Source organism: Populus nigra, chromosome 2 (assembly GCF_951802175.1).
Source record: "Populus nigra chromosome 2, ddPopNigr1.1, whole genome shotgun sequence".
NCBI classification, from domain to species: Eukaryota; Viridiplantae; Streptophyta; class Magnoliopsida; order Malpighiales; family Salicaceae; genus Populus; species Populus nigra.
Window position 1 is genome coordinate 36,715,591 of NC_084853.1, and position 25,691 is coordinate 36,741,281.

General features: G+C 31.5%; 2 protein-coding genes and 1 pseudogene across 2 annotated transcripts; 1 reads left to right on the forward strand and 2 right to left on the reverse strand.

Moving 5' to 3' along the window:
• Positions 1-1,725: 1,725 nt before the first annotated feature.
• On the forward strand, positions 1,726-3,763 carry LOC133682794 (thiohydroximate-O-sulfate sulfur/sulfate-lyase (nitrile-forming) NSP5). Its single transcript, XM_062106321.1, has 2 exons — positions 1,726-1,999; positions 2,505-3,763. Exons 1-2 carry the CDS (start codon positions 1,970-1,972, stop codon positions 3,462-3,464), a joined length of 990 nt encoding a protein of 329 aa, XP_061962305.1. The 5' UTR covers positions 1,726-1,969; the 3' UTR covers positions 3,465-3,763.
• Positions 3,764-6,121: 2,358 nt separating this feature from the next.
• On the reverse strand, positions 6,122-8,025 carry LOC133683192 (S-adenosyl-L-methionine:benzoic acid/salicylic acid carboxyl methyltransferase 1-like; annotated as a pseudogene).
• A 12,162-nt stretch (positions 8,026-20,187) lies between these two features.
• On the reverse strand, positions 20,188-21,805 carry LOC133682798 (fasciclin-like arabinogalactan protein 2). The gene is made up of 2 exons (XM_062106324.1): positions 21,233-21,805; positions 20,188-21,138 (listed from the first exon to the last, which is right to left on the reverse strand). The coding sequence occupies exons 1-2, from the start codon at positions 21,743-21,745 to the stop codon at positions 20,461-20,463; spliced, it is 1,191 nt and encodes a 396-aa protein (XP_061962308.1). The 5' UTR covers positions 21,746-21,805; the 3' UTR covers positions 20,188-20,460.
• Positions 21,806-25,691: the final 3,886 nt, after the last annotated feature.

A 25,691-nucleotide genomic window follows, 5' to 3' on the forward strand; every position in this document is an offset into this window, starting at 1 on the left:
AAAAAACAAAAAAAAACCACGAGTTATAATTCAACCATTATATATCATCATGCGCCATACTATATGAAAGAAGAAGTAATAACACATCTAAAAAGATAACAAGAGGTTATATTTGGTCTATGGGTGGCGTCGAACATGCAATCTAAATGAAACAGATACCACCTCACCTCGCTAGTGTATACTGACACATGCAAATAATTTATTTTTATTAAAAAATAAAAAATAACATGAAAATATTAAAATATCTCATGATTATAGTAATTACTTAAAAACCTCATATGAAAGTACAAAATTACCTATAAACTTTATTTTTTTTTATTTTTTCTAATGTCAATTATTTTAACTGGGGAATGAAGAAACCAAAAAAACACTTAGTCAACAACCCAATACTTTTTTTTTATCCGAGGATTAAAAAGGTGTTTTTATTATTTAAAAATCTATGAAAAATAAAAGAATCCTTAAATAACCACTTCTAAATTTTATCAATGTTGATGCAAGGTTGTCAATTCCGTTTCGGTAGGTGTTTTGTTTTTTCAATTGAAACAGAATGTTTCAGTTTCGGAGTGTTTCGGCGTGCCGTTTCGGGGTTGTACTGTTCACACACACACACACACACACACACACACACACACACATATATATATATATATATATATATATATATATATATATATATATATATATATATATATATATATATATTCAACAAACATAATTCAAATTCAAGATAAATTAATTATAAATTATGCAAAACAAACACAATGCCAAACAAATATAATTTTAAAATTTAACATATTTCTAAATAGTCAAGATTAAATAGATCTTTAACTTAAAGTAATTCAACTTAAACAAAATATCAAAATATTATGAAAGTAAAATGTTTTAACACAAATATTTTAAATATAAAGTTAGGTCAATGTTATTAAGGCTAATGAAATCTAAAGCATCCCTTGTTTTGCTCAAATTCTTACAAAGTATAAACATGAAAAAAACAACATGAATATAAACCATATATATTAGTGATAAATCTAATTTTAAAAAATTAATATCATTGTTAATGAAAATAGTAATAATAATTTTCAATGTTATTATTAATATCATTGTTATAGAAAATAGTAATAAAAAGAAGCTTTTTATAATTGGGTGGTTTAATTAATTAAATTGAATAAGGTTCAATTTGATTCAATGACTTTTCAAGAGCGGAACGGAACATGTGGAATGGAACTGGAACGTTTCGGGTGGAATTTAGCCAAAAAATCCGGAACGGACCGAGATTTAAAATGAGATGAAATTTGTTCCGTTTTGTTCCGTTTTTTGAATTGGTATGGAATGTTTCGGCTATTCTGAACGGAACGGAACAAAATTGACAACCTTGTGTTGATGTCAAAGTGCGTTCTTGCTGGATAAAAATAAAAAAAATAGAAAATATTTAAATACCGAAAAGTCTTCTAGTGACTATTGGCCAATAGAAAAGACCATATTGGTTAATTTTAAATTCTTAAGGGCAATGAACCAGGGCTGATAAAGACTAGTTTGAATTTCTTTAATTAGTTTTGTCTTTAATTTTTGTTCTGAATTGTGATAATATGTTTTTTATTTTTAAAAAATTATTTTTATATTAATATATTAAAATCTAAAAAAATAAATTTTTGTTAAAAAATTTAAAAAATATAATTTAGATAACGTTTTCAAACAATATCGAGGTGCCGCAGGAAGGCACGTCCGTCCCTTGCCGCTGAGAAGGAATCTTGTAATTTAATATTGTATCAGAAAAATGGGGACTCGACATTACCCTCGAGGATGCATGAATATCCGATCCAGTCCAAGAGACGCAGTTTGGTAAATACAAAGGAAAGCTAAGTGTATATACGTAGTTGTCACCAAGAAGACCGAACATTGTTGTTAGCCTCCATAAATTTAAGGTGATTTGCCCATCGAGAAACATCAAGAGTTTCATCCGACACACTCGATGGCTGTGGTGCAAGGCAAATGGGTCAAGGTAATCAGTTCTTCTTTACTTGTCTTTTACTTGCTTTCCAAAGTTTCAAAACTATTAAAAAAAAAAATCTTGAGTTGTAGTTTCGGTGTGTTAATTTCTTGGTCCCAGATAATTTGAATTAAATTAGTCTGTTTCATCAACTATGATATGTGGTGAATTCTTTCTTGTTTCTTCTCCAACCCCTTGATTGATTAATAAATATTACTCTTTTATTATATATCTCTGTCATCATAATTGATAATGGTGATTTTTGTATTTTGTTTCAACTGTAAGAGGTATCTTCGCACCAGTTTAAGCATCAACAGTAGTATTTGTTTCTGAAGTGTAGAAGTAGGTAATGGTAATTCCACCCTTTGTGTTTTGGGGTTGAATCTATTTTAGTTGTGATTGTGTAACTGAATCTGATTACAATTGTCAATAGGTAGAACAAAACTAGGAAATCCCATGAATCTCAAGCTATCACCAACTCTAAAATAATTGGATTTTGTTGAAATTTGTGTATCAGCTTAACCAGAAAGGAACGGGGCTTGGAGCCAGGAGTTCACATGCCATAACCCTAGTAGGACACGAGGCCTATGCTTTTGGCGGCGAGTTTGCACCTCGTGTCCCTGTTGACAACAAACTTCATGTCTTTAATCTCCAGACTCTAACTTGGTCCGTGGCTGATGGAACCGGAGATATCCCTCCACCACGTGTTGGAGTCACAATGGCCACCGTTGGCAAAACCATCTATGTGTTTGGTGGCAGGGATGCCACACATAAGGAGCTCAATGAGCTTTATTCTTTTGACACCTCTACTAATCAGTGGACTCTACTATCAAATGGTGATGCTGGGCCCCCTCACCGGAGCTACCATTCAACTGCATCCGATGACAGACATGTGTACATCTTTGGTGGCTGTGGTGTCGCTGGCCGGCTTAATGATCTGTGGGAGTATGATGTGATTGAACAGAAGTGGGTCAAGTATCCCACACCAGGTGACAATTGCAAGGGCAGAGGTGGGACTGGGCTTGCTGTGGCTCAGGGAAAGATATGGGTTGTTTATGGTTTTTCCGGGGTGGAGATGAATGATGTGCATTGCTTTGATCCGATCCAGGGAACCTGGACTCAAGTCGACACGAGCGGGGAAAAACCATCGGCTCGAAGTGTGTTTTCTACGGTCGGGATTGGGAAATACATAATCATATCTGGTGGAGAAGTAGACCCTAGTGACTTGGGCCACCTTGGTGCTGGAAAATTTGCAAGTGAGGCTTACGCATTGGACACTGATACTCTAATCTGGAAGAGGTTGAATGATGGGCTGGGTTCCGATGATCATCCGGGGCCTCGCGGTTGGTGTGCTTTTGCTGGTGGTTGCCTAAATGGCAACCAGGGGCTCTTGGTGTGCGGCGGAAACTCCCCTAGTAATGACCGGCTTGATGACATTTTCTTTTTCACTCCTTGTGTGGATGCAATTGGAAGTTGATGTCTGGGAATGATCATGTGTTAATGTGTGCTGTTTCTATGGAATGAGTATTGATTTCCTATGGTGGTAAACGAGAGAAATGATCTTTGAAACTGCATAAGGTTTCCTGTGTATATTTTGATAATGTTATGTTGAGTTTGTTAACCAGTAGAGATGCATCAATCGATCATGTACATCAACGTTTGATCTGCAAAATACTGTCAGCTCCTTTGGTACATAGGCAGGTATGTATTGTCAATTTAATCTGTCTTTTTAGTTGTTTCAGGTGCATGTTTAATGATATGGTTATCCTTTGAGTATCTGGAGTTATTTTTATACATGTATTGAAAGTATTGTAATGTAAATCAAATGCACAGGGCTTTTCTTGTGATATGAGAGTTCAGAGTTGTTTTTCACCATGTTTTCCTTCTCACCTACTCCATTTTCTTTCAATAAAATGGTATCGTTTAAGAGATTAGTTAGAGCATATTTGTTGAATAAAGGGAGAAAGAAATCGTGAAGGCAATAAATCCAGGAGCGAGTGGATGGAGAGGCGAAATAAAAAACAAGAGATGCAAGGTATGAAGTCTAAAGAATAGAAGTTTTGGAGAGAGTTTCAGTGGAAGTTGACAAATCCTCTCATAAAAGAGACAGGACAAAAAAGATTACATATGCAAAGGAGGGTAGAGAAGTTCTTAGAGGAGTGGAAAATAGCAGATGAGTCATCATAGTGAAGAGGTGACCATGTTTTGAAAGAGAGATGTTTTGTTATAAAAATGTGTCAATGGTTATAAAAAAGAGAATAATGGCTATGATTAGTCATGTTTTAATAATAATAATAATAATAATAATAATAGAACTCTAAGCATGAATGCTAAGTGTATATATTCTAACCTGTATTATATATAAAATTAAAGTCTTGTATATTAATAATAAAAATAATAATATTTAAATAGAAACAAGTAAGGGTATATATTAATTAAAATACGTTAAAAGATAGAAACTTTTATTGTTATAAAGGATGAATCATTTATTTCTAAAGCTTTATTAATTCTCATTTGTGCAACTAAGATGTTTGCAATATGTCTGTCAAGATTCTAACAATACCACCTTGGTTTAGATACACTTCTAAACAAGGTTTTTGAATTAAAGATTATATAACTTAAATATCTCTCAACAAGATAAAGTTAAGCTCTAGATTTAAAAGAAAAATCAAAGTATAAAAACCTTGTAGAAAAACACTAAAAATAGGGTGAAAAACAGTGTCAAAAAATATGAAAAAATCAAGTTTGAAAATCTTCATTCAACCTCCTTTTTATAGTGATTTCTTAAAGCTGAAAGGTTAAAGAATTAATAAAAATTACTTCCCACCATTATCAACCATTAATTAGTCACCATAAATTAAGAATTAAATCTAAAAAAATCAAGAGTTTTTTAAGATTAATTTTTTATCAACCATTAATTTTTTATTCACCTATAATTTATTTATTTAAATTTTCAACACAAAAATGTAAGAAAGATCTTCTCAAGATGAAATGAAAAATCCAAAAATAGTTGTAGCAATATGGCTATCTAAAAGAATAAAAGAAGGCTTCAAAGTTTTTGTTATCAACAAGAAGATACAAGAAAGGTGCATTATTCATGGCAAAATGATTCTCTAATTTTTTAAATTTCAAGAAATACAAGATTTTTAAAATTAAGAGGGAGTGTTGAAATTAATTTTAAAGTCTAAATTCAATGTGTTCTTTTAATTTTTTTTTAAGTACACGTGTAATGTATATTATTAATATGGTTATCCTTTAAGTCTCTAAAATTATCTCTACATTAGTATAAATACATGTTGTCTCCATCTCCTCCGTTCATGTGGAGACATTTTTTTTTAAAAAAAAAAACTAAAAACAAAAGAGACATTTTTCCTTATACTTTCTGTTTTAAAAATATAAAAATTTAATTCAAAAATATTAAAGAGATAATTTTATTTTATGTTTCTTATCTCTATATTTTTTAACTAAACACGTTTATATCTCTTTATATATATATATATATATATATATATATATATATATATATATATATATATATATATTACAATCTCAAGATTAAAATGATGGATATAGTTTAGGCAGAAACATATTTGATTACGAAGATGGAGACAAAAATCTTAATCTCATAGGTAATATTTAGTCAATTTTTCATTTCTATAAAAATGAGAGATCGATATTGGGATGAAGACAGAAGATGAAGTAATTTTTTTTTTAATAAATTATCCTTTCAAATATTTTATAATTTCAATTTTTTTTATTTTACTAATTTCCAAATATATTTTATCTCTCAATATTAATTTTTAAAAATACTTTTAAAAATGTAATTGTATTAAAAGTTTGTTTTTTTTCATTTCATCAAGTTAATATGAAAAAGTAAATATCTCAAAATAAACAATAAATTATTTTATACAATTTAATAATTTGCAACAAATAAAAATGAATGAATTAGAGTAAACAATTTTTTTCTATAAATTGAATAAAATTAATTAACTAATTGAATAGTGATTCTTACTATATTTTTTTTTTACAAAAAAGTATAAAAAGAAACATTTTTATTGAAATGAGTGAGTTTTTTAACATTAGAATATTATTATTGAAGAGTTAATATAATAATTAAAACCGAGAGAGTCGTAATCCGATGACAACTGAGACATCCAAGGAAGGATTCATGCCTTAGCCATGGAAACTACATGATTGTTGTATTCACCATTGACTGTTTCCATGTACTCTCCTATCTTGATCGAAAATCTTTGAAACATTAAATCAACGATCTCGTCTTCAAAATGCCTTGCTAGTATGGACTCCATAATAGCTCTCATTCTCTTGGCTACATACTTGCCTTTTGTATACTTATCCATCGTATCTCTGTAACGATCGTCGATGCTTGCATCCCAACTTACATGGAAGGATTCAAGCCGTTTGATGGTAAACGATCCTTCTGCTTGAATCACATCTCTTACTTCCTCAGCTAACGCTCCATAGAATGGAATATTGAAGGAGTCCAGCTTCGATTCTTCGTTCAATCCCTGCATGCACATGCAAACACCAAATCAACTAATCAGCAAAAGGGAGACATTAATTTAGTATTTACAAGTGCCTCTGCACTTAATTACTAGTCTATGATTTAACAACATTGATCTGGTCCTTTGTGATTTACGAGCTTGGTTACCTCTAATACCATGTCATTCAGCATCATCCCAAAAAATTCCCAGATGGTGGGGCTGTGTTTGACAGTAGAATCATTGTTCTCATCTCTTCCATAGATGGTAAGCACCATACAACCTCCAGGAATCATCTCTTCTGATCGGGATCTTAAAAATGCTGTGAAGTCTTTCTCAAATTGATTCAAGTATGCTTTGTGGACACCAGGAGGGCTTGTCTTTGCCAGGTAAATGTTCCCTTTTGTTCAGTGGAATTCTCGGCACCTGTTAGAGCAAGCACGATTTATGCAATGTTTGAACAGAAAATGCCCTGCACTAGACTTAATTTGCCATTTATTAGCATGTCCAAAAACCAGTGGACTCCAGATTTCCCTGTCAGAAAGAAATGCAGAGTGGATGGGTTGGGCGCGTAACACAATAAATGGGATAGATCTAGCTAAGTTACAGCTTGAGCATTTGCTTGTGAGAAACTGAACTTGCATGTGATGCCATTGATGCATGTATTAAAATAGCTTTAGTTTTTGTGTTAGAAACAGAAAGGAACATGGTCTGTTTTTCAGACAGCTGGGAGCCAGCGTTTTCTGGAATCAAAATCAGTTTTTTGATGCTTGAAAATTCGGATCAAGCTGAACAATCTTTCGTGTATAATTTGGTGAAATGAAATGTCAGTTAGCACAAAATAAATTAAATGTCATGTTTGCATAATTCTATTCTACTAACTACTTGTAAGCTATAGCTGAATGGTTGACCTCAGAGAACCAGTGTAGACTATAAGAAGAATGAACAAAGTGAAGGGAACGAGCTGGAAAAAGCCTCCCATAGAAATTTCCAGGCATGGCAGCTATGAAACAAGGCCCAAACTTGCCACCCATCTCTTCCTCAAGTTTCTTATGAAAACCTGGCAATGACCTGAAGATGGAGTTGAAATCATTCCCTGGAAGATCATTCAAGAACACCTGCAAAATCGGAGGCTTCCGATTCAACTTGCGGCATGTTTCATCAATGGCCTCTATGACCTCCCATACTGGCAGGAAAGTGTTTGGTCCTGAAGAGCACCCCATGTCTGCCATTGTTATGCACTCTGGGAAACTCTTGCTGTACAGCTGCACAATGGTTTCTTGTAGTATGGGCTTTGCCTTTAACATCACCTTCTGTTGAAAAAACAAGAAAGCACAGATTAATGTCATTAGTACGGTTTCTACAAAATAACTAAGGCTTTAGAGGAAAATCTGATTTCCATGATTAAGATACAAACAGAGAGATCACCTGAAGTAATGAGTTATTGGAATAGCTATTGTCTCCTCTCCTCCGTTCATGTGGAGGACTTGGTGGAGTTGAAGATCTCTAACAGGGTCTTTCTCAACCTCCATACCTGTTGTTTGGCAATCTGACTTATTTTGGCCCTTTTATCATCATAAAATAATTTATTGATTTTTTTTTTGTCGAGGTCATTGATTTTAAATTTGAAGTCAAACAAAACAATGATGCATTGGATACGGTTACCTTTTGGTTTGGACGGGAGACAAGCCATCTTTGTATTAAGGGTTTTTTTTTGTTATAATTTATTTTTTAAATTATTATTATTTTTAAAAAATAAATTAATTTTTTTAAAATATTTTTAGATAATTTTATTATATACTTTTTAAAAATATATTATATCACACTACTAAACACACAAGTAAATTACTTGAGATATAAAGTTTTTTTTTTACCTTTTATATATTGTTATCAAACTCAAACAATAAATAAATATTACTAGATAATTTCACGTGTTATGCTACGGATTTAATTAAATTTCGTTGAATAAAAAAAAATATATTTAGATGTCAATATATTTTCGAGTAAAAAAAAAATATGTGCAGGTTGATTTAATATGACATAGTCAACTTTGCACGTTAAAAAACAACCTGAACGATCGATAAAAAATATAACATGACTAAAACAAATCAAGACGATATTGTTTTTTATATAATGACAGCAACATATTAGATTAACTTAGATTTACTCGGATCAATTCAGGTTAATCTGCCACATCTTTAACATAGGTCATGAGACCTTAGTAACCCGGTAGAAAGAAAATAAAAAAAATATCATTAAACCTAATTCTCAATCAACCCAATATTGAAGGATGAAATTAAAAATAACTACATAAAAAAAAGTTAATTATGAGACAGAGATAACCATATAGAAAAAAAGTTAAAACAAATTATGAAACTCAATTCCCAATCAATCTAATGTTAAAAGATGAATAAAAGATGAAAATTGAAAAATAAATAAATTAAAATCAGGCTAACCCACAACTTGGATCATAAAATCATGATAACCCCATAAAAAGCAAATAAAAAAAATTATAAAGCATAATCCTCAATCAACTCAATGTTAAAGGATTAAATTGAAAAAAAAAATCAATTAAGAAAAACAAAAAAAATATCCTGAGTTAACCCGGGTTAACTTGTCAAACTCTAATTATGAGACCGAGATAACTCTATAGAAAAAAAATAAAAAAAATGATAAAGTCAAATTCTCAATCAACCCGATGCTGAAGGATGTATTTGAAAAAAAAATCAATTAGAAAAGGGAGAAAAAAACTCGGACCAACCTAGCTAACCCACAAAACTTGCGATCCAAGTCATGAGACCATGATAATCCCATTGAAAGCAAATAAAAAAAATATAAAGTCAAATTATCAATCAACACAATGTTGATGGATGAAGTTGAGAAAAAAATCAATTAAAAAAGAACAAAAAAAGTTAACCGAGTTAACTCGTGTTAATCTACCAAACCCGGGTCATAAGATTAAGATAACTCCATATAAAATAAATCAAAATAAATTATAAAGTCTAATACTCATTAAACCTAATATTGAATGATGAGTTTTCAAAAAAACAATAATAAAAAAGAAACATTAAATATCAAATTGTAGAAGGCCAAAGTATTTCATTGTTCGCTACTATAGTGAAAATGCCAAGGCTTAAGTAAACTTTGAGGATCAAATTGTAAAATGTTAAAGCATTTCATTGTTCATAGCTATAATGAAATATCAAGAATTTTTAGTACATGTTAATAATAATTATTAAATGGGTTTGGTGTAAATTTAATCCTTCCATTTTAAATGAAATTATAACTTAATATCTTTATTTTTATAATCAATATTGTAGTTCATTGACTTCTTTTATTGCATGATGCTTTTAGTTTACTAACAAATGCCAAAAATGCATCTGGATCACTATTACGTCCCTTTGTCTCATTACCAACATGGTTTTATATTGTTGTATTCTCTACTGGTACGGGACAATAGTATCAAGTACAAAAATCATTTTAAATAAATATTTTGTTTTTTAAAAGAAATTGTATACATGGGATTTTTTGAAATATTTTTGTAATTAAAAAAATTCTAATGAAAATAAAATTTTTTATGCATAAATATAATCAAATAAATTGAGAAAAATGTGTTAATAAATGAAAAAATAAAAAAAATAAAAAATAAAACATGAAAAATCAAGACACATATATATATCAAGATATTCAATTTTGCAAGACGGGATATTTGTCTTATTGTATTTATTAAATTTATTCATTAAAATAAATTTTTTATTCAATTAAACGATAATAGAATAGACACACCCATTAAATTCATTGAATAAAATAAAAAAGGAAAAAAATATTATGTAAGGCTGCATATATTAGAAATATCATTTGAAAATAAATATTTTTTATTTTCAAAAATAAAGTTCATCTATAAAAAAAATTAAAAAATTAAAGATAAAAAAAATCTCTTAAGAAATTAAACGCATACAAAATAACAAAAAAATACATGTCATTTAAAAGAGATTTTATAAAAAAAAACTAAAATAGAATAGAAATATTAATCTAAATATGAATAAATAATAATAATTAAAAAAAAACATATATAGAAAAGTATTAATTTCAAAAAAAATAATTTAGAAAAACAAGAAAAGGCTAGGCGCTGCTCGACTTAGGAAGCTAGACTAGCCTCCCTGACCCATTTCATTAAGGCCCACACACGGGCGTGGGTATTTTTTTTTCATTTAAGGCTAACGACATGTCATTTGCCCTAATTTTTTCTTAAAATAAAAAAAATTAGACGACACATCATCTAATTTTCCTACAATCTGGTCATTGTTGTGTTCGGAAAATTATGGCAAAAGGGTTTTTATGAAATTTTGACCCAAAATATCTAAAGACAAACCTAGGAACCAAGATAAACCTATCCATGGTATAAAAAAACATAAAAAACCATCCTAACACCTGAGATCAACTCGATACCAAATGTCTTTTCAAGCTTATATATGTTTTTCTAGGCATTTTCAAGTTAAAAAAAATAACATAATACAAATTATCCTCATCAAATAGAACCATTTAACACAAAAATCAACTGTTTTGGTGGCCAAAATCGGTATTAACAACATTTCTCTCTCTCTACATTAGAATCCGGTGACCACTCTCACTCTTCTCTCAAACTAGAGACTAAAAAATAAATAAAATAAACTTTTATACTAAATTGAGAAAATATTGAGGTAACAAATAATTATTATTTTTAAAGTATGAGGACTAAATTAAACTTTTTATGTGAATTTTGAAACCATTATCCATTTATAACCCCTTTTCTGCTTTGGTCATCTATCTTTTAATTTCATCCTTAGAAATTTGATTCAATTGCCTTTTAATTTAGCTAAAAAAGGATGCAATCGCAAGAAAAAAAGAGTTTAAGAATAAAATTTTTAAAAAAATTTGATCAGGTCCATATCAATCTTATTTGAAAACTTAAAAAATTCATAAATAGTTTCATCTTTTGATTTTAAAAACAAAACCAAGGTATATCTTATAAAATCATCAACAATCACAAACACATATCTATTACCACTTAAACTTTTATTGTTAGTTGGTCCAAATAGATCAATGTGTAGCAATTCTATTGGTTTTTAGCTAAGATGTGATTATTGCTTATAAATGACATTTCACTAGTTTGCCCATTTGACAAGCATCATATAGCTTTTCTTTCTTAAATACAATATATGGAAGACCTTTTGACTAGTTCATTCTTAACTAGTTTTGAAAGAATATCTATGCTTATAAAACTTAGTCTTTTATGTCAAATAAAACTATCATTTATATTAGCAATAAGATAACTTTCTATTCTTATATATGCATCAATTTTATTCTTGTAAACATTTCCTGTTTTATCTCCTACAAAGATTACTTTGTTATTTTCAAGAATCAAACAACATACATAGCCAAACATATTCTTATAACCTTTGTCACGCAATTAAGTAATACTAAGAAAAATATGTTATAAGTTATTAACAAAAAATACTTTCTCAATTGAAGGTGAATATTTACTTCTAATATTGCTAACTCCAATGATTTTTTCTTTTGAATTGTCTCCAAAAGTGACTTTTTCTTCATTGATTTTGGTAATACTTGAAAATAATAAATCATCTCCGGTTATATACCTTGAGCAAGCACTATCCAGAAACCACTCCTTATACTCATTTGATTCCTATACACAAAAGTCAAGATAAGATTTTTGGTACCCATACCTTTTTAGGTCCTTTGTGGTTAAAAGTGGCTTCTTTTAGAATCCAAGTCATTTTACAAGGTTTGTCCTCCTTAATAGGACATGCATAAACCAAATGACCTATTTCTCTACAATAATTGCATATATAATTAGGATCATATGATTGTTTGGCTTTAACAAAGTTGTTTTTAAAATATTTTTTTAATTCTTTTTAAGTTGGTAGCCTAAACCTCTTTTTATTAAAAACACATCTTTGATTAGAAAGCATGGTTTCTAGTATTTTTTAGCTTTGAATGGATTTAGATAAGGTAATGTTTAGCTTGTCTGGCTATTCTTTCAATGATTTATTTTCACTTTCAAGTTTATTCACTTTATAACTATCATCAATGACAATGCAAGCTTTTTTTTTTTTTTTCAACAAGTAAACATGCATAGTTCCTTTTTATTTTGCTATACTTTGAACCTAATTTTTAGGTAAAGCCCATCCCTCATAGGCTTAACCTAGGGGAAGAGATACATTTTGGATCCTTTTCTTTTTTCACCTTTATGTGTATAAAATTCCTTTACGGGCCTCCTATATTTTCATCAATATTAATGTTATGTAAGAGATATTGTATAAAAATCATTTAAGGGCCTACCATATTTCCATCAATATTAATATTTATGTAAGAGATATTTATCCCTCATTAATATATATATTAGAGATATTTTCCTTTATTAAAACTATTAGGAAAACAATTATACTTTAACCCCTCATTTCCATAAAGAGACAATACTTATGTGCTACAAATACACATGAAATCCTTCAAACTTCAGGTTTTTAATCTCTATTCTCTACTGCACATATATTTCTATAGCATCTCTTTCAAAAGTATCATTGTCTTCCCTCTCTAAAAAGATACTTCCTTATGCATTTGAGAATCTTTGAATCTACCAAATATGACTTTTTGCATGTACCATCCACTAGCCACTTTGGTCTATCAAGCACCAAGACATATAATCAAAACACTCATGGAATAAGATGTTTCACAGACCTTATAATAGTTATTAACATATCTGATTAGAGCTTCAACAATTCTTCAATAAGAGGTAGGAAAGGTTATGCAGTAATTTGTGTCGCATGTGTGCGGCATTGCGACAATTGTCCTTCCACACTCAATAGGTGTGTGTCTGGAAAATATGGAGAGACAAGAAGTTCTTGTCTTTTTATCAGTGGAAAAAATAGAATGGGAGTCGCCACTTAGTATTCTGGTCACTAGGAACCCTAACTGGTCTCAGAGATCGGGTATGGAGACTGGTTGCGTAAAAGAAAGGTATTAACACCCCAAATACGCCCTACCTAAGGTAACCTACATTGTTTTATTTATCTGATCAAAATCTAAGGTTTGGTCGTGTTTTCTAATTGTTGGTCCTGTCTGTCTAAGATTCAAGAAAAGCCCTCCTAAAAAAGGAGGTTCTTATATTAATGGGGTAAAACCTAACCATTCTATCGTCAAAATAAAAAAAAACTACCTTTTTAATATCAGGAGTATGTTTTACATATAAATTCGTAATCTCGGATATTAAAAGAAAACAAAATAATTTTTTTGGATTTTTTGAAATATTGGCCAAGTTCTCGTGACTTTAATAAACTGGTTATTAAAGCCAAAATGCCTGCTAAAACATTGTTTTTTTTTTTACGAAAAACACAATATGATTTTTTAGCTTTGAGACACTTGGTCGTATGCATAAAAATATTTTTTTCATTTTTTTAAACAAGTTTTTTTTTGTATCTTGAAAGTTTTGATGAAAATCAGGTATTTTAATATCGGATTTTTTATTTTTAGCAACATAAAAAAATATTGCTTGATATTAATCAAAATGACATAAAAAACATAAAAACATATGCGGGAAACTTGTAAAATTACAAACAAATATTTTTGAATTTTCTTTAAAAAAATAAAAAACACTGGGCCGAATTTAGCCCACCTATCCTGGGCTAGGCCTGACCCGGCCCATATACTGTAGGCTGGATTCAGCCCAACCGCGTGGGCTGGGCTGATGTCCAATTCATAAGCAATAAAAGGGTGCCTAGCACAGTAACCAACAAAATATAATTAGCTAGTTACTGTGCCCAGCACAATAACTAGCTAATTAATCTTTATTTTGCTGCAGAACGTGAATTGCTCACGTTCTGCATGCAAAATGAAGATGAACAGCTAAAAACAAGAGGGGGAGGGGAGAAAGTTACCTGGAGCGGGAAAGCACGATTATGGTCGTCAGCGGTGGTGGAAGGCGGCGGTGACAGCAGCGGCGTTTTCCTTCCTTCTCTCCTCTCCTCTGTTTCTGTTCTCAGCCCCCTCTCCTCTGTGCTTTTTCTCGTTATCTTCTCCTTTTCTCCTCTGTCTCTTCGAGGCTGTCAGTGGCGGTCAGGTGGTGCGCTGTGGCGGTGGAGAGGAAGCAAAGTGGCAGCTGTGGTTGCTCTTCTTTTCTGATATTTTTTTTCTCTGTCACTTCCCGTTCTTCCCCGCTTCTTTGATGACTTCCCTTTCTCTCTTCTGTCTTCCCCAAACGTCCCCTCTTTTTCAGTAATATTTCTCTCAGGTTCTTCCCTGCTTTCTCTTCTCTATTCAGTTTTCTTTTTTTCTTTCTCTCTTTCGGTCTCTCCTTTCTCTCTCAAAAAACTGCAGGTCTCTCTCTCTCGGTCTCCCTCTTTTTCTTTTTAGTTTTGGTTTCCCCTCTGTTGCTGCTGGTGGCAACTGCTGTTGGCGACGCTGCTGGTGCCAAGGTAAAATGACGGTGGCTGCTGTAAGGGGCTACTTCTTCTTCTTTCTGCTGCATCTACCCCTCTCCTGTGTTTATCCTGTTCTTCGCTGTTTAATATCTGACGGTGGCGGTGTTGTCGGTGGTGGCTGGGAGGAAAGGTGAATGTGTTGATGGAGGTGCAATAGTGGTTCTTCTTCTCCTTTGTTTCGCTGCTTCTTCTTCCTTTGTTTCTATTCTTTTTCAGTGTTTTTTCTTCTATTTATCACAATGCAGGGGCTGTTATCAATGACGGGAAGGACGGTGGCAGCTTGTTGTTGGCAGCGCTGCATCCAACAGCGAAGACAGAGGGGCCGGAGAACAGCTTGGATGGTGGTCGGCCTTTCTTCTTCTCCGCGTTTTTTCTTGTGCTCTGTTCTCCTCTGTTTTTGTTTTTCAGTGTTTCTTCTTCTCCCTGCTTCTATCTGCTTTCCTTTCTGTCACTGCTCTTCTCTCTTTTCTTCAAAATTTTTTTGCCCCCCAGTCCTGTAACCTTCCCTTATATTTATAGAATGTCGAGGGAGAGGGTCACCATACCTGTTCAAGTGTAGGGCATGGGTCTCTGTATGTTCTTCCATAATGGTTGCAGGGTATGGTTGTGTGGGTATGGGTTATGCAGGATATTTTGGCAAGTGAGGTGAAGAGAGGGTGGGAAGAAAACATTTCAAAAATCTTCTTCTCCCCTGTCTCTGTATTTACAGGGGAGAAGAAGCAGCACGGTGCCGTTCAAAACGGCACCGTGCAGTTTTTTTTTTAAGAAAATAAAAATGAATTTGGAGTGACTCAAAAATGGGTTATGACAATTTAATTGCACTAAGTGAAATTATAATTTCTTTTACTTGCCTACGGACTTAGTGAGATTGATGGATTTGGGATATGTATTTGCCAACTTCACAAATGTAGTTAGAGCCTTAAGATTTTGGAACGCTCTCAATAAGTAAAATTGGGATGTTGGTTCAAACTGTAAAACATGTGAAGTATCTTTGAAAACCATCCAAGAAAAAAGAAAGAGTCTACCTCACGCCTAGCATTCCGATCAATTAAAAAATTACCATAGTCAATGAGAACAAGAATATTAGTTTCTTGTATATGAATGACTTATTTAAAATGACCTTTTTTTTATTTTCCCAGGTGATGTTTGAGGGCGTCTCATCAACTCTCTAAGAAAAGGATCGAATTGGGAAATAACACCATAACCTTTCAAGGATGGGATTGACTTAGTCTTCTTAGTGCAATTATATAATTTACCTTAGAAGGGATCGTTACGATTTCCCTAGTGTGATTTCATAATTTACCTTGGAAAGGATTGACTTGGTCACCCTAGTAAGATTGCATAACTCTCCAAGGATGAGATAGACATCACAACTTTCCAATGATGAGATTGACTTTGTCTCTTTAGTGTGATTGCACAATTAACCTTGAAAGGGATAGCTATGATCTCCCCAGTGCAATTGCATAATTTATCTTAGAAGAGGTCGACTTAGTCATCCTAGCAAGATGCATAACTATCCACTAATGAGATAGACACCATAACCTTCAAAAGATGAGATTGAGTTAGTCTTCCTAGTGTGATTGCACAATTTACCTTAAAAATGATCGTCATAGTCTTCTTAGTGTGATTGCACAACTCTTCAAGGATTGGATAGACACCATAACCTTCCAATGATGGGATTGACTTAATCTTTCTAGTGTGATAACATAATTTACCTTGAAAGAGAACCTTACGGTCTCCCTAGTACGATTACAATTTACCTTGGAATGGATTGACTTAATCACCTTGGAAGGGATTGACTTAGTCACCCTAATGTGATTGTACAACTCTTTAATGATAGGATAAACATCATAACCTTTAAAGGATGAGATTGATTTAGTATCTCTAATATGATTGTATAATTTACCTTGGAATGGATTGACTTAGTCACCGTAGTGTGACTACACAACTCTTCAAGAATGAGATAGACACCACAACCCTCTAAGGATGAAATACACGTAGTCTTCCTAGTATGATTGTAGATTTTACCTTAGAAGAGATTGTCACGGTCTCCCTAATATTATTGCACAATTTACTTTGAAAGGAATTGACTTAGTTACCCTAGTGCAATTGCACAACTCTACAAGGATGAGATATACACCATAACCTTCCAATAATGGTATTAAATTAGTCTTCCTAGTGTGATTGCACAATTTACCTTGGAAAAAATTGACTTAGTCATCCTAGTACAATTACACAACTCTTTAAAGATGGGATAAACATTGTAACCTTCCACTGATGGTATTGACTTAGTATTCTTAGAATAATTACACAATGTACCTTAGAAGTGATTATCATAATCTCTCTAATGCGATTGCACAACTATTCAATGATGAGATAGATATGACAACTTTTTTTGGAAATGATGGATCTGAAACTCCCTAGTGTGATAGCACAACTCTTTAGAAGGGATGGATTTCAAATCTCTTTAGTGCGATTTCACAACTCTCTTTTGGTCCATCCCCATCCCCTTTTACAAGTTTTTCTAAGTATAGGTGTCAAAATGGGTCCATACCCTTCGCTCTTTAGAAATTTTTTAAGTAGAGGCGTAGACATGAGATTTTCCCTTTTGCCTCTTAAAAGTTTTTCTAAGTATAAGCATTGACATGGGTTTATCCACTCCGCCCCTTTATAATTGTTTTTAAGTATGGGCTCCTCTTTCATGAGTTTCTTAACTTATTAGAAAAGTTTTCTCAATATAGGTTCCTTTTAACATGCTTAAAAATTCTTTTTCAACCAAAGTGTATGCCCCTATACATGGGCTCTCTAGTATATTTTACTAGGGGTTCCCACCCTCTTCTCGTATAAAGAAAATTCAACAAACTCGTCGTGTCATGTATTTCTACAAAGTGATTACATATAAAATATCACAAAGACTTGGGGGTTACTAATAAACCCAAATATAACAGGCCTAAAAACCCCCTAAGGCCCAAAAACCCATAGTCTCAGGCAACAAGCCTAGGCCCAACATTGGGGAAAGCCCACCCCTCATGTTGTAACATCCTTTAATTTAATTACATGATATTCCATATATACATATTATATTTTTGTTAAAAGTGCGGGAATTGTTTTTTAGAGTTCAGCAACTTAATTATTTTATTATTAAGTTATCTACTCAATTAGATTTTCACAACTTGCAAATAAAGATTTAAACTTTTTCCATCATCCAATATGCTCAACAATATAGTATCTCACCTTCTAGGACTCCGACATTCTCAATATCATCCGACAATAATAAAAAATTTTAGCATCCTTAATTTATGATTCAAGTAAAAAACATTTATTATTAACAATTTTCAAACAATATTATTAACATTAAATATAATTGAAGTATAGTTCATGGCATAATCTATCTAAGAATTTAAAGCAAGTTTATGGCAAGACAAGTCCAAAAGATAACATCTTAGAACATGTTACCTACAAAATAACCTAATAATTTGTTACATTTCAAAATCTAATATAAAAGTGAAATTTCTAAAACAACTATGGACCAATATGTTGTTACGAGGAACCTAAAATTTATTTCATATAAAATTAATCAAAATATAACATAAGATAAAATATGTAATAGCTAAAAATTCTTTAATTTAACTTAATTAAATCAACTCTTGGTAAACTTTCAATCTCTTAGTTATAAATAAATTTTATTCCTCTCTTGAATACTTTTTCATTATCAAATGAGCTTTTATCTATGACCACAACCAAGTATAGAAGTTACATTCATGTTAGTTATCCTTATTTTCCTGATTTAAAGGCTAGTCACTAAACCAGGATATCTAGCTAGACATGCCCAAACTGGGTGCTGCCCCTGATTCGGGATAACGAGCTCCACTTGCACAAATCAGGCGCTGGTCCTTATATCGGGATAACCAGCTTGACATGCCTAAACCAAATGCTAGTCCATAATCCAGGATAACCAGCTCAACTTGCCCAAATCAAGCATTAGTTCCTATACCAGGATAAAGAGCTCCACATTCCCAAACTGAGCGTTAGTTCCTAAATTAGAATAACTAGCTCGACATATTATTTGACAACATGAATTTTAAATGAAACAAGATTTCAATATCATGCTTAACTTTGAATAAATATTTAAAAAAATGTGATGGTGTTTAACACCAACTTAGAACTTGTGCTCTGCTAGCTGTCCCTTTTTTATGTTTGGTACCCGCGGTCTCTCATGTGCCAACATATACATTATATAAATTTCAAATCTCCATCCACACATAATCCACATTTTCGTTTCACCATCTTAACTAAGTTATCAATTCAATGATAAGAACTTATAAATCTTTTTTTTTTTTACTAAAATTATGTATAAATATAAGAATAATATTCCATTTCCAACTTCCTTGAAATTAACCATTTATTCATCCATCAATAAGTAAATTAACAAGTTAATAACCACATTCCATGGTAAATTAACCATTCTAATTATTTTTTGTTTGTTTGTCTTAGACAAAATCTCTCATTCCTTAAGCATATGTATTCTTTTTCTTTCAATTAATCTAATCACTTTATCATACATTATTAATTCAATTAACACAATTCTACATAATTAATCTATCAATTGCATTAAATAATACAAACACTATTTTTCTCTTATTTGGCCGAAACCATTCAACATTCAAGACATATAATCTAACACCCTAGTATACAATTTCAAACATCCCTACACACTAAAATTTTTAATATAACACTGCACACTAACTATCTAAATCAATTATTTTAGAGAAGTTTCTTACCTCTCTAATCAAAGAAAAAGGAAGGTTGAAAGCTTGGAAAAATACCTTTATCCTCTCTTTTCTTCCTCCCCTCCAATAATCCCTTAACCTAGAATTTCAAAGGTTTAGACCTTGAATTCATCAATTTTTCTTATCTAAATATCTTTCTAACATACTTTGATTACTTAATGTATCTTTTTTTTTTTCATTTCTAGGATGGATTTATTTGGTTTTCCTCGTAATATTTCTCTCTTCTATTTCTTCTTTTTTGGCCTGCATAAATTTTCTTAAGTATAAGAAACATTGAAGAAGAAAAAAGTAAAATAACAACAAATACTTGTTACAAGAACCTAGAGGTCACTTCACTCTCGGAAGAATCCAAGAAGTAAACATATAATGAGTTAAAATTTAGGAATAAATTAATATACATCAAAGGAAAAGATAAATAAATTATAGAAGTGAGAATAAAAAAGATCAAGGAGCACTTAACCATATGATGGAAATTATTTACGTACCACCCAAATAATATTATACGCATCATCATAATTGCAAATAAAAGCCAACCCAAACCCGAATCCAAACCCAAACCCGAATCCAAACCAAACAAAATGGGATGGTCCCATTGTTATCGTTTTCCTTTCTTTTCTACAACAAATCAATTTGTATCGATGGCTCCACCTTCATGTGCTGTCCTGTCCATACACTGTACTCCAATATCTCAATCTTAAGAATAAAATTAATCAAATAAAAAAAAACACCGCCACCCCAAAAAAGACACTCGGGGCGACAACAGCCAATCTCCCACCGCCCATTTTTTTGACCCCGTTATCATTATCTGCCGTTTGATCATCCGATTCATCTGACGGCGCATCAGCATTAGGTCCATCCGCCACATCCTTCTCCCCCTTAGGCGCCGGTGCTTTTTTCTCCGGAGTCGCCTTAAACAACTCCCTGGGCAACAAGACTTTATTAATCTTATACACCACCAACGGCTCCTCATCTTTTACCGTCCCCGTTATCGTCGCGGTCGTAACTTTCGTCTCCAACGTCACCACCTCCCCGTCATTTTGGACTGTGAAATCGTACTTGTTGGCACCGTTTGTGGCCAACGTGTTCATAATCCCGTTACTGGTTTTTAGCATTTGGAGTGACTGGTAAATTGGGATACCGTGATATAACAGTAACGACACTTTTTGAGGAGCTGTCAAGTTCTTGTACTTGGGCATGAAGCCATTGATAACGGGGTCGGTGGGGCAAAATACAGTTAAGCCTCCGTCAACGTTTTCCTCGAATGTGGTGTGTGCCCCGGAAGCTATCAACAAGTCGGAGAACGCTTTACAACCTTGATTCGACAAAATGGCTGTTACATTAAGTGTTGGCGCCGCCGTCGGTGCTTCTGCTTCTGCTGAATTCAGAGGCTGTTGTGTGCATTTATAGTTAAGTTAATATTATATTGTCGTCTCGAAATTTATTTAATACTCCATATTAGCTAGATAGGTAAGTTCCACAAACCTGACTGATTTGTAAAATGGATATGTTATATGGAATCTCTTCGAGAGACTTGACATAAACAGCATCAAGCTTTCCATCGTTATCTTCAGCGCCAAATGCCACTTTACCACCGTTAAGATCAGTAATATTGACATAACCTGATGCGCCAGGGGCTGAACCAGTGGCTTGGAACATGGTGGCAGTCAATTGAGTACCATTAGTAATCTGGTGGAGTTTCCTGGTACCAAAGTAATCAACAAGAACGTGTAAAGAGAGAACATTCCTTAGAGTGTAAACAGAGAGCTGCTTGGATATTAAAGATGACATGGCAGCATTGTCAAGAGCGAGGACAGTAATGGTCTGGCGGCGGTTGATTTCTGCGGCGAGGTGGGTGACTGTGAGGTAGTGGTTGAAGGTGGAGAATTGAGGGTGTTTGGCTAGTATGCGTGTGATGTTGTGTGCATTTACAGTTGTGGTGGAGGCAAGGAGGACTAGAGAGATGGCGAGAGTGAGGAGAGGTAGTGGGCGTGGCATTGTGGTGGTGGAGAGGAGTGGACTGTGGAGGAGGGATGGGAAGGAAACAAGAAAGTGCTTCGATTTTAAGTAGGGATTTAGAGGTGGGTGGTGGAATTTTTAATTTTATTTTTTGGGCGTTTTCTAACATGCCAGATTGGCATGTGGTTGGGATAAGGGCCCACATTCTTGGAAGTGGGTCCCTTAGAAAAGTACCTTAACGGGCATTATGGCATTATGCCGTTACGCCGTGCGAAGATTATCTTGGAAAAGCGATTAAAATTTAATTTTTTAAAATTATTTTAATAAATTGATATCAAAAATAGTTTTTAAAAAATAAAAAAATTATTATTTAATATATTTTTAAATAAAAAATATTTTAAATTATAATTATTATCAAACCCTCAAATATCTCATAGATGATGATATATATATTAATATTGGGTATAACCTTCAATAATTAATGTCACAGGTTTCCCTTTCCTAACTCCTTGCAGCATTGTTATTTTCTCTTTTTTTAATGCATGGTGATTCGCCCATTTCTCCTACTCTTTATTAACTATTAATTATTCTACAAATTAATTAAGATTTATATCTAGAAGATTACTATTATAATTATAAACTAAGATGAATGGCTTGCCAGTGGGAGCCACAAGTGTCGGCAGCAAAGTACAAAAAGGAGGAGAGCCAAGCTGGCAATTAATTGGCGTATCGTAAGGGGCCACGTGGGCAGTGAAACTTTGGTAGTGACACTTCAGCAGATACCTCTTTGGTGGTCTCCACCGACAATTGGTCTCTGGAATTCAAATAATCTTGACGGTTAGGATTTTCTTTTCAACACTCATCGCTGTGTTTTTGTAGCTTCTCTTCTTCAATATTCCTCTAATCATAGAGGGGCTGGTTGCCATTTTTTTTTATTTTAGCATCCTTTTATAGTTTACTGGATAGTTTCATTATTAAGATCATTAAATGAATATTTTAATTTTAATTAATATATAAATTATAAATTTATTTTTAAATGTTTCTTATAATAATAATAATAATAATAATAAACAATAACTTAAAGTTTATCTTAATAAATTCTTATTTTAATTTTGTTTCCTTTTTCTAAAATTTCACATGTTTATTTTTTATGATTCAAATGGATGATTCATCGACATATGACACTTAAACTAACAAAATCAAATGGAAAGGTATATTCCTTAATTGAATAACAAATTAAAAAGCAGAATTTATTAAAAAAAGAAGAAGAAATTATACATGGGCAAAAATTAAAAAACAAAATAGGAGTACAATTTTTTTATTTGTGAAAAAAATATTGAAAAAACTGGAAGCATCATATATGAAAAAACTATTAAGCACAATTCTCAACCAATCAAATATTAAATAATGAAATCAAGAGAGAAAAAAATTAATTATACAAAATGATCTAAAACTAGTAATAACAATTAAATGAATAGGGATCAAAATTAAAATAAAAAATAAATTAAAAGAAATTCACAAATTTCTGATTGAAAAGTGAAATTGAAAAGAAAAATCACTTTAACAAAAGATTAAAAAAAATCAAAAGAGTATGAACTAAATTGAAAAAAAAATAATATATCATAAATTGAGATTGAAGGATGAAATTGAAAATAAATAAGAATTTTACAAAATAGTCAATAAAAAAAATTAAAAATAAAAAAATAAGGACCAATTTTAAAAAAATAATATATCATAAATTGGGATTGAAAGACAAATTGAAAACAAATAATTTTATTTTTTAAAAGGGCCAAAATTAAAAATAAAAAAAATAAGGGCTAAAGTGAAAACGTCAATAATTAAGATAACAACTGTAAAATTTTGAATGACCAACATGAATTTCAAGGGGAGGAGAGAGAAAAAAGAAAAAAAAACCTCATTGGTGACAAAGCGCCCCATCACCGCAGTCACACACCACCTCATAATGAAGAAGATTTCATGACAATTCCAAAGACATGATAGAAGGGAGATTGTGGCCACTAGGAGAGGTTATACACACCGCTAGAAAGTCATGAGCGCCTTCCTCTCAGTAGCACCTGCATCACATGCACCAACAATGTTTTCATTTAAGTAATATTTCATGTTTGTTAAAAAATCAAATTTTCATCACTCAACTTAATAATAACAAAAAGACCAGGTGGAAAAGACAAAAAAAGCTTTTGGACGCAAGTTTAAAGCTTTTTTCTTATAAGGGTAAATTAATTATTTTATTATGCTTGGAGATGTAAAAAGATGAATTTTTTTAGATACTATTTTCAAAATTTTTATTTTTAATTGTAATTTAATTATTTAATTGTGCTTAAAAAAATAAAAAGGAAACTTTCACCATGATTAATTTTATAATGACTAATAAACCTTGTAGAAAGATCTAATTACCCAAACTCTAAAGCCATTGATTTTGTTAGGTATGACAAAATAGTAATTTAACTATTGCAATGAATAATTAAATGTGTGTGAGTGTATAGTGAAAATGCCTTAGTTTTAGCTTTTTTTTACTAACTATTTAACTTGCACTTCGGTGGTGGTTATAATTGTTTTTTTCAAAAACATACTGGGTATGCAGGCTACTTCAATGTGTTTTTTCACATAAAAAACTTAAAGTGTAAATTGAAAATCCTATGAAAATATATAATTAAATAAATCAATAATCATTTATGTAAAAAAAAAAGTTGTTAACAATAACCAAGAAAAAAACTAAAAAATTAAGAGATGAATGCAAATCAAGTTATTCAATCACATAAAATGAGATATACACCTAATTATGTTTACTGAACTCATTTATTTAAATAAATAAAAGATAAATCAACACTCTAAAGAACCCATGACTTAAAAGATAAATACAAATGAAACTGTTTGAATAAACTTATGCCATAGAAAATAGCATGTAGGGTCAAACACATCAGCAATATTATTTAAAAATGAATATTTTTTATTTAAAAAAATAAACTTCATTTGTATAAAATAATTATAGATGAATTAGAATAATATTTTGAAAAATCAAACAAAAACAAAATAACTAAAAAAACTTATATTAAAAAGAAGCATGTAAAACCCATGACCTAAATAATGAGACCGAGATAAACTCAGATAAACTCAAAGAAAAAACTTAAAGATAATTACAAAAAAATATAAAAAAAACTAATGTAGAACAATAAGATCGTACGAAGCTGAATCCCCAACAAATTAAATGTTGAAAGATGAAACCAGAAAAAAAAAACAATTACACAAAAGTATCTAAAAAATAAGGGTAAAAAAAAACATTAGTTAGAGGGATACAAATTTTCAATTAGAGAGTTAAATTAAATTGAAAAATAACTTTAATAAAAGGAAAAACAAATCAAAAGAATGAGGATTAAATTGAAAAAAAAATAAAACAAAAAAAAATTGATTGAAGGATGAAATTAAAAGCAAAAAAAACTTTAACAAAAGTGCCACTTTTATAAATAGAAAAACATGAGGACTAAAATGAGAAAAATTTTTTTTTAGAAATTGCAATTGAAAGATTATATTGAAAAAAATACTTTTATCATAGTTATTAAATCAAACCCGGGCGTTAACCCGCCTAAGGGGCCGGGTCCCGGGTTTCAATGGTCAACCAGGAAAAATTAAAAAAAATAAATTAAAGTTTTCATATTTTATATAAAAAAATTCATGTAAATATAGGTTATACATAATGTAAAAAATAAAGTTTAAAAGGATATTTTAAAATGTTTTTTATCCCACATTAAAAAGATATTATGTTAAGCTTTTAAGTTGAAGTATTTAAATCAATTTTTTTTATCCCATATTAAAAAAACATAACTTTTTTCTTGGAAACATAGAGTATATACTAATAGGTTTCAAATCCCACATTAAAAAAACACAATTTTTTTTTTTAGAAACATAGAGTATATATACTAATGTTGCGATGTTGCGGTCACACAAATTAATTACCCTAGCTTCAAGC

Coding starts and splice junctions, on each gene's coding strand:
- LOC133682794 (XM_062106321.1), top strand. CDS start 1,970: ATGGCTGTGGTGCAAGGCAAATGGGTCAAG. Junction 2,000..2,504: donor TGCAAGGCAAATGGGTCAAG/GTAATCAGTTCT, acceptor TTTGTGTATCAG/CTTAACCAGAAAGGAACGGG.
- LOC133682798 (XM_062106324.1), bottom strand. CDS start 21,745: ATGCCACGCCCACTACCTCTCCTCACTCTCGCCATCTCTCTAGTCCTC. Junction 21,139..21,232: donor CCATTTTACAAATCAGTCAG/GTTTGTGGAACT, acceptor TGCACACAACAG/CCTCTGAATTCAGCAGAAGC.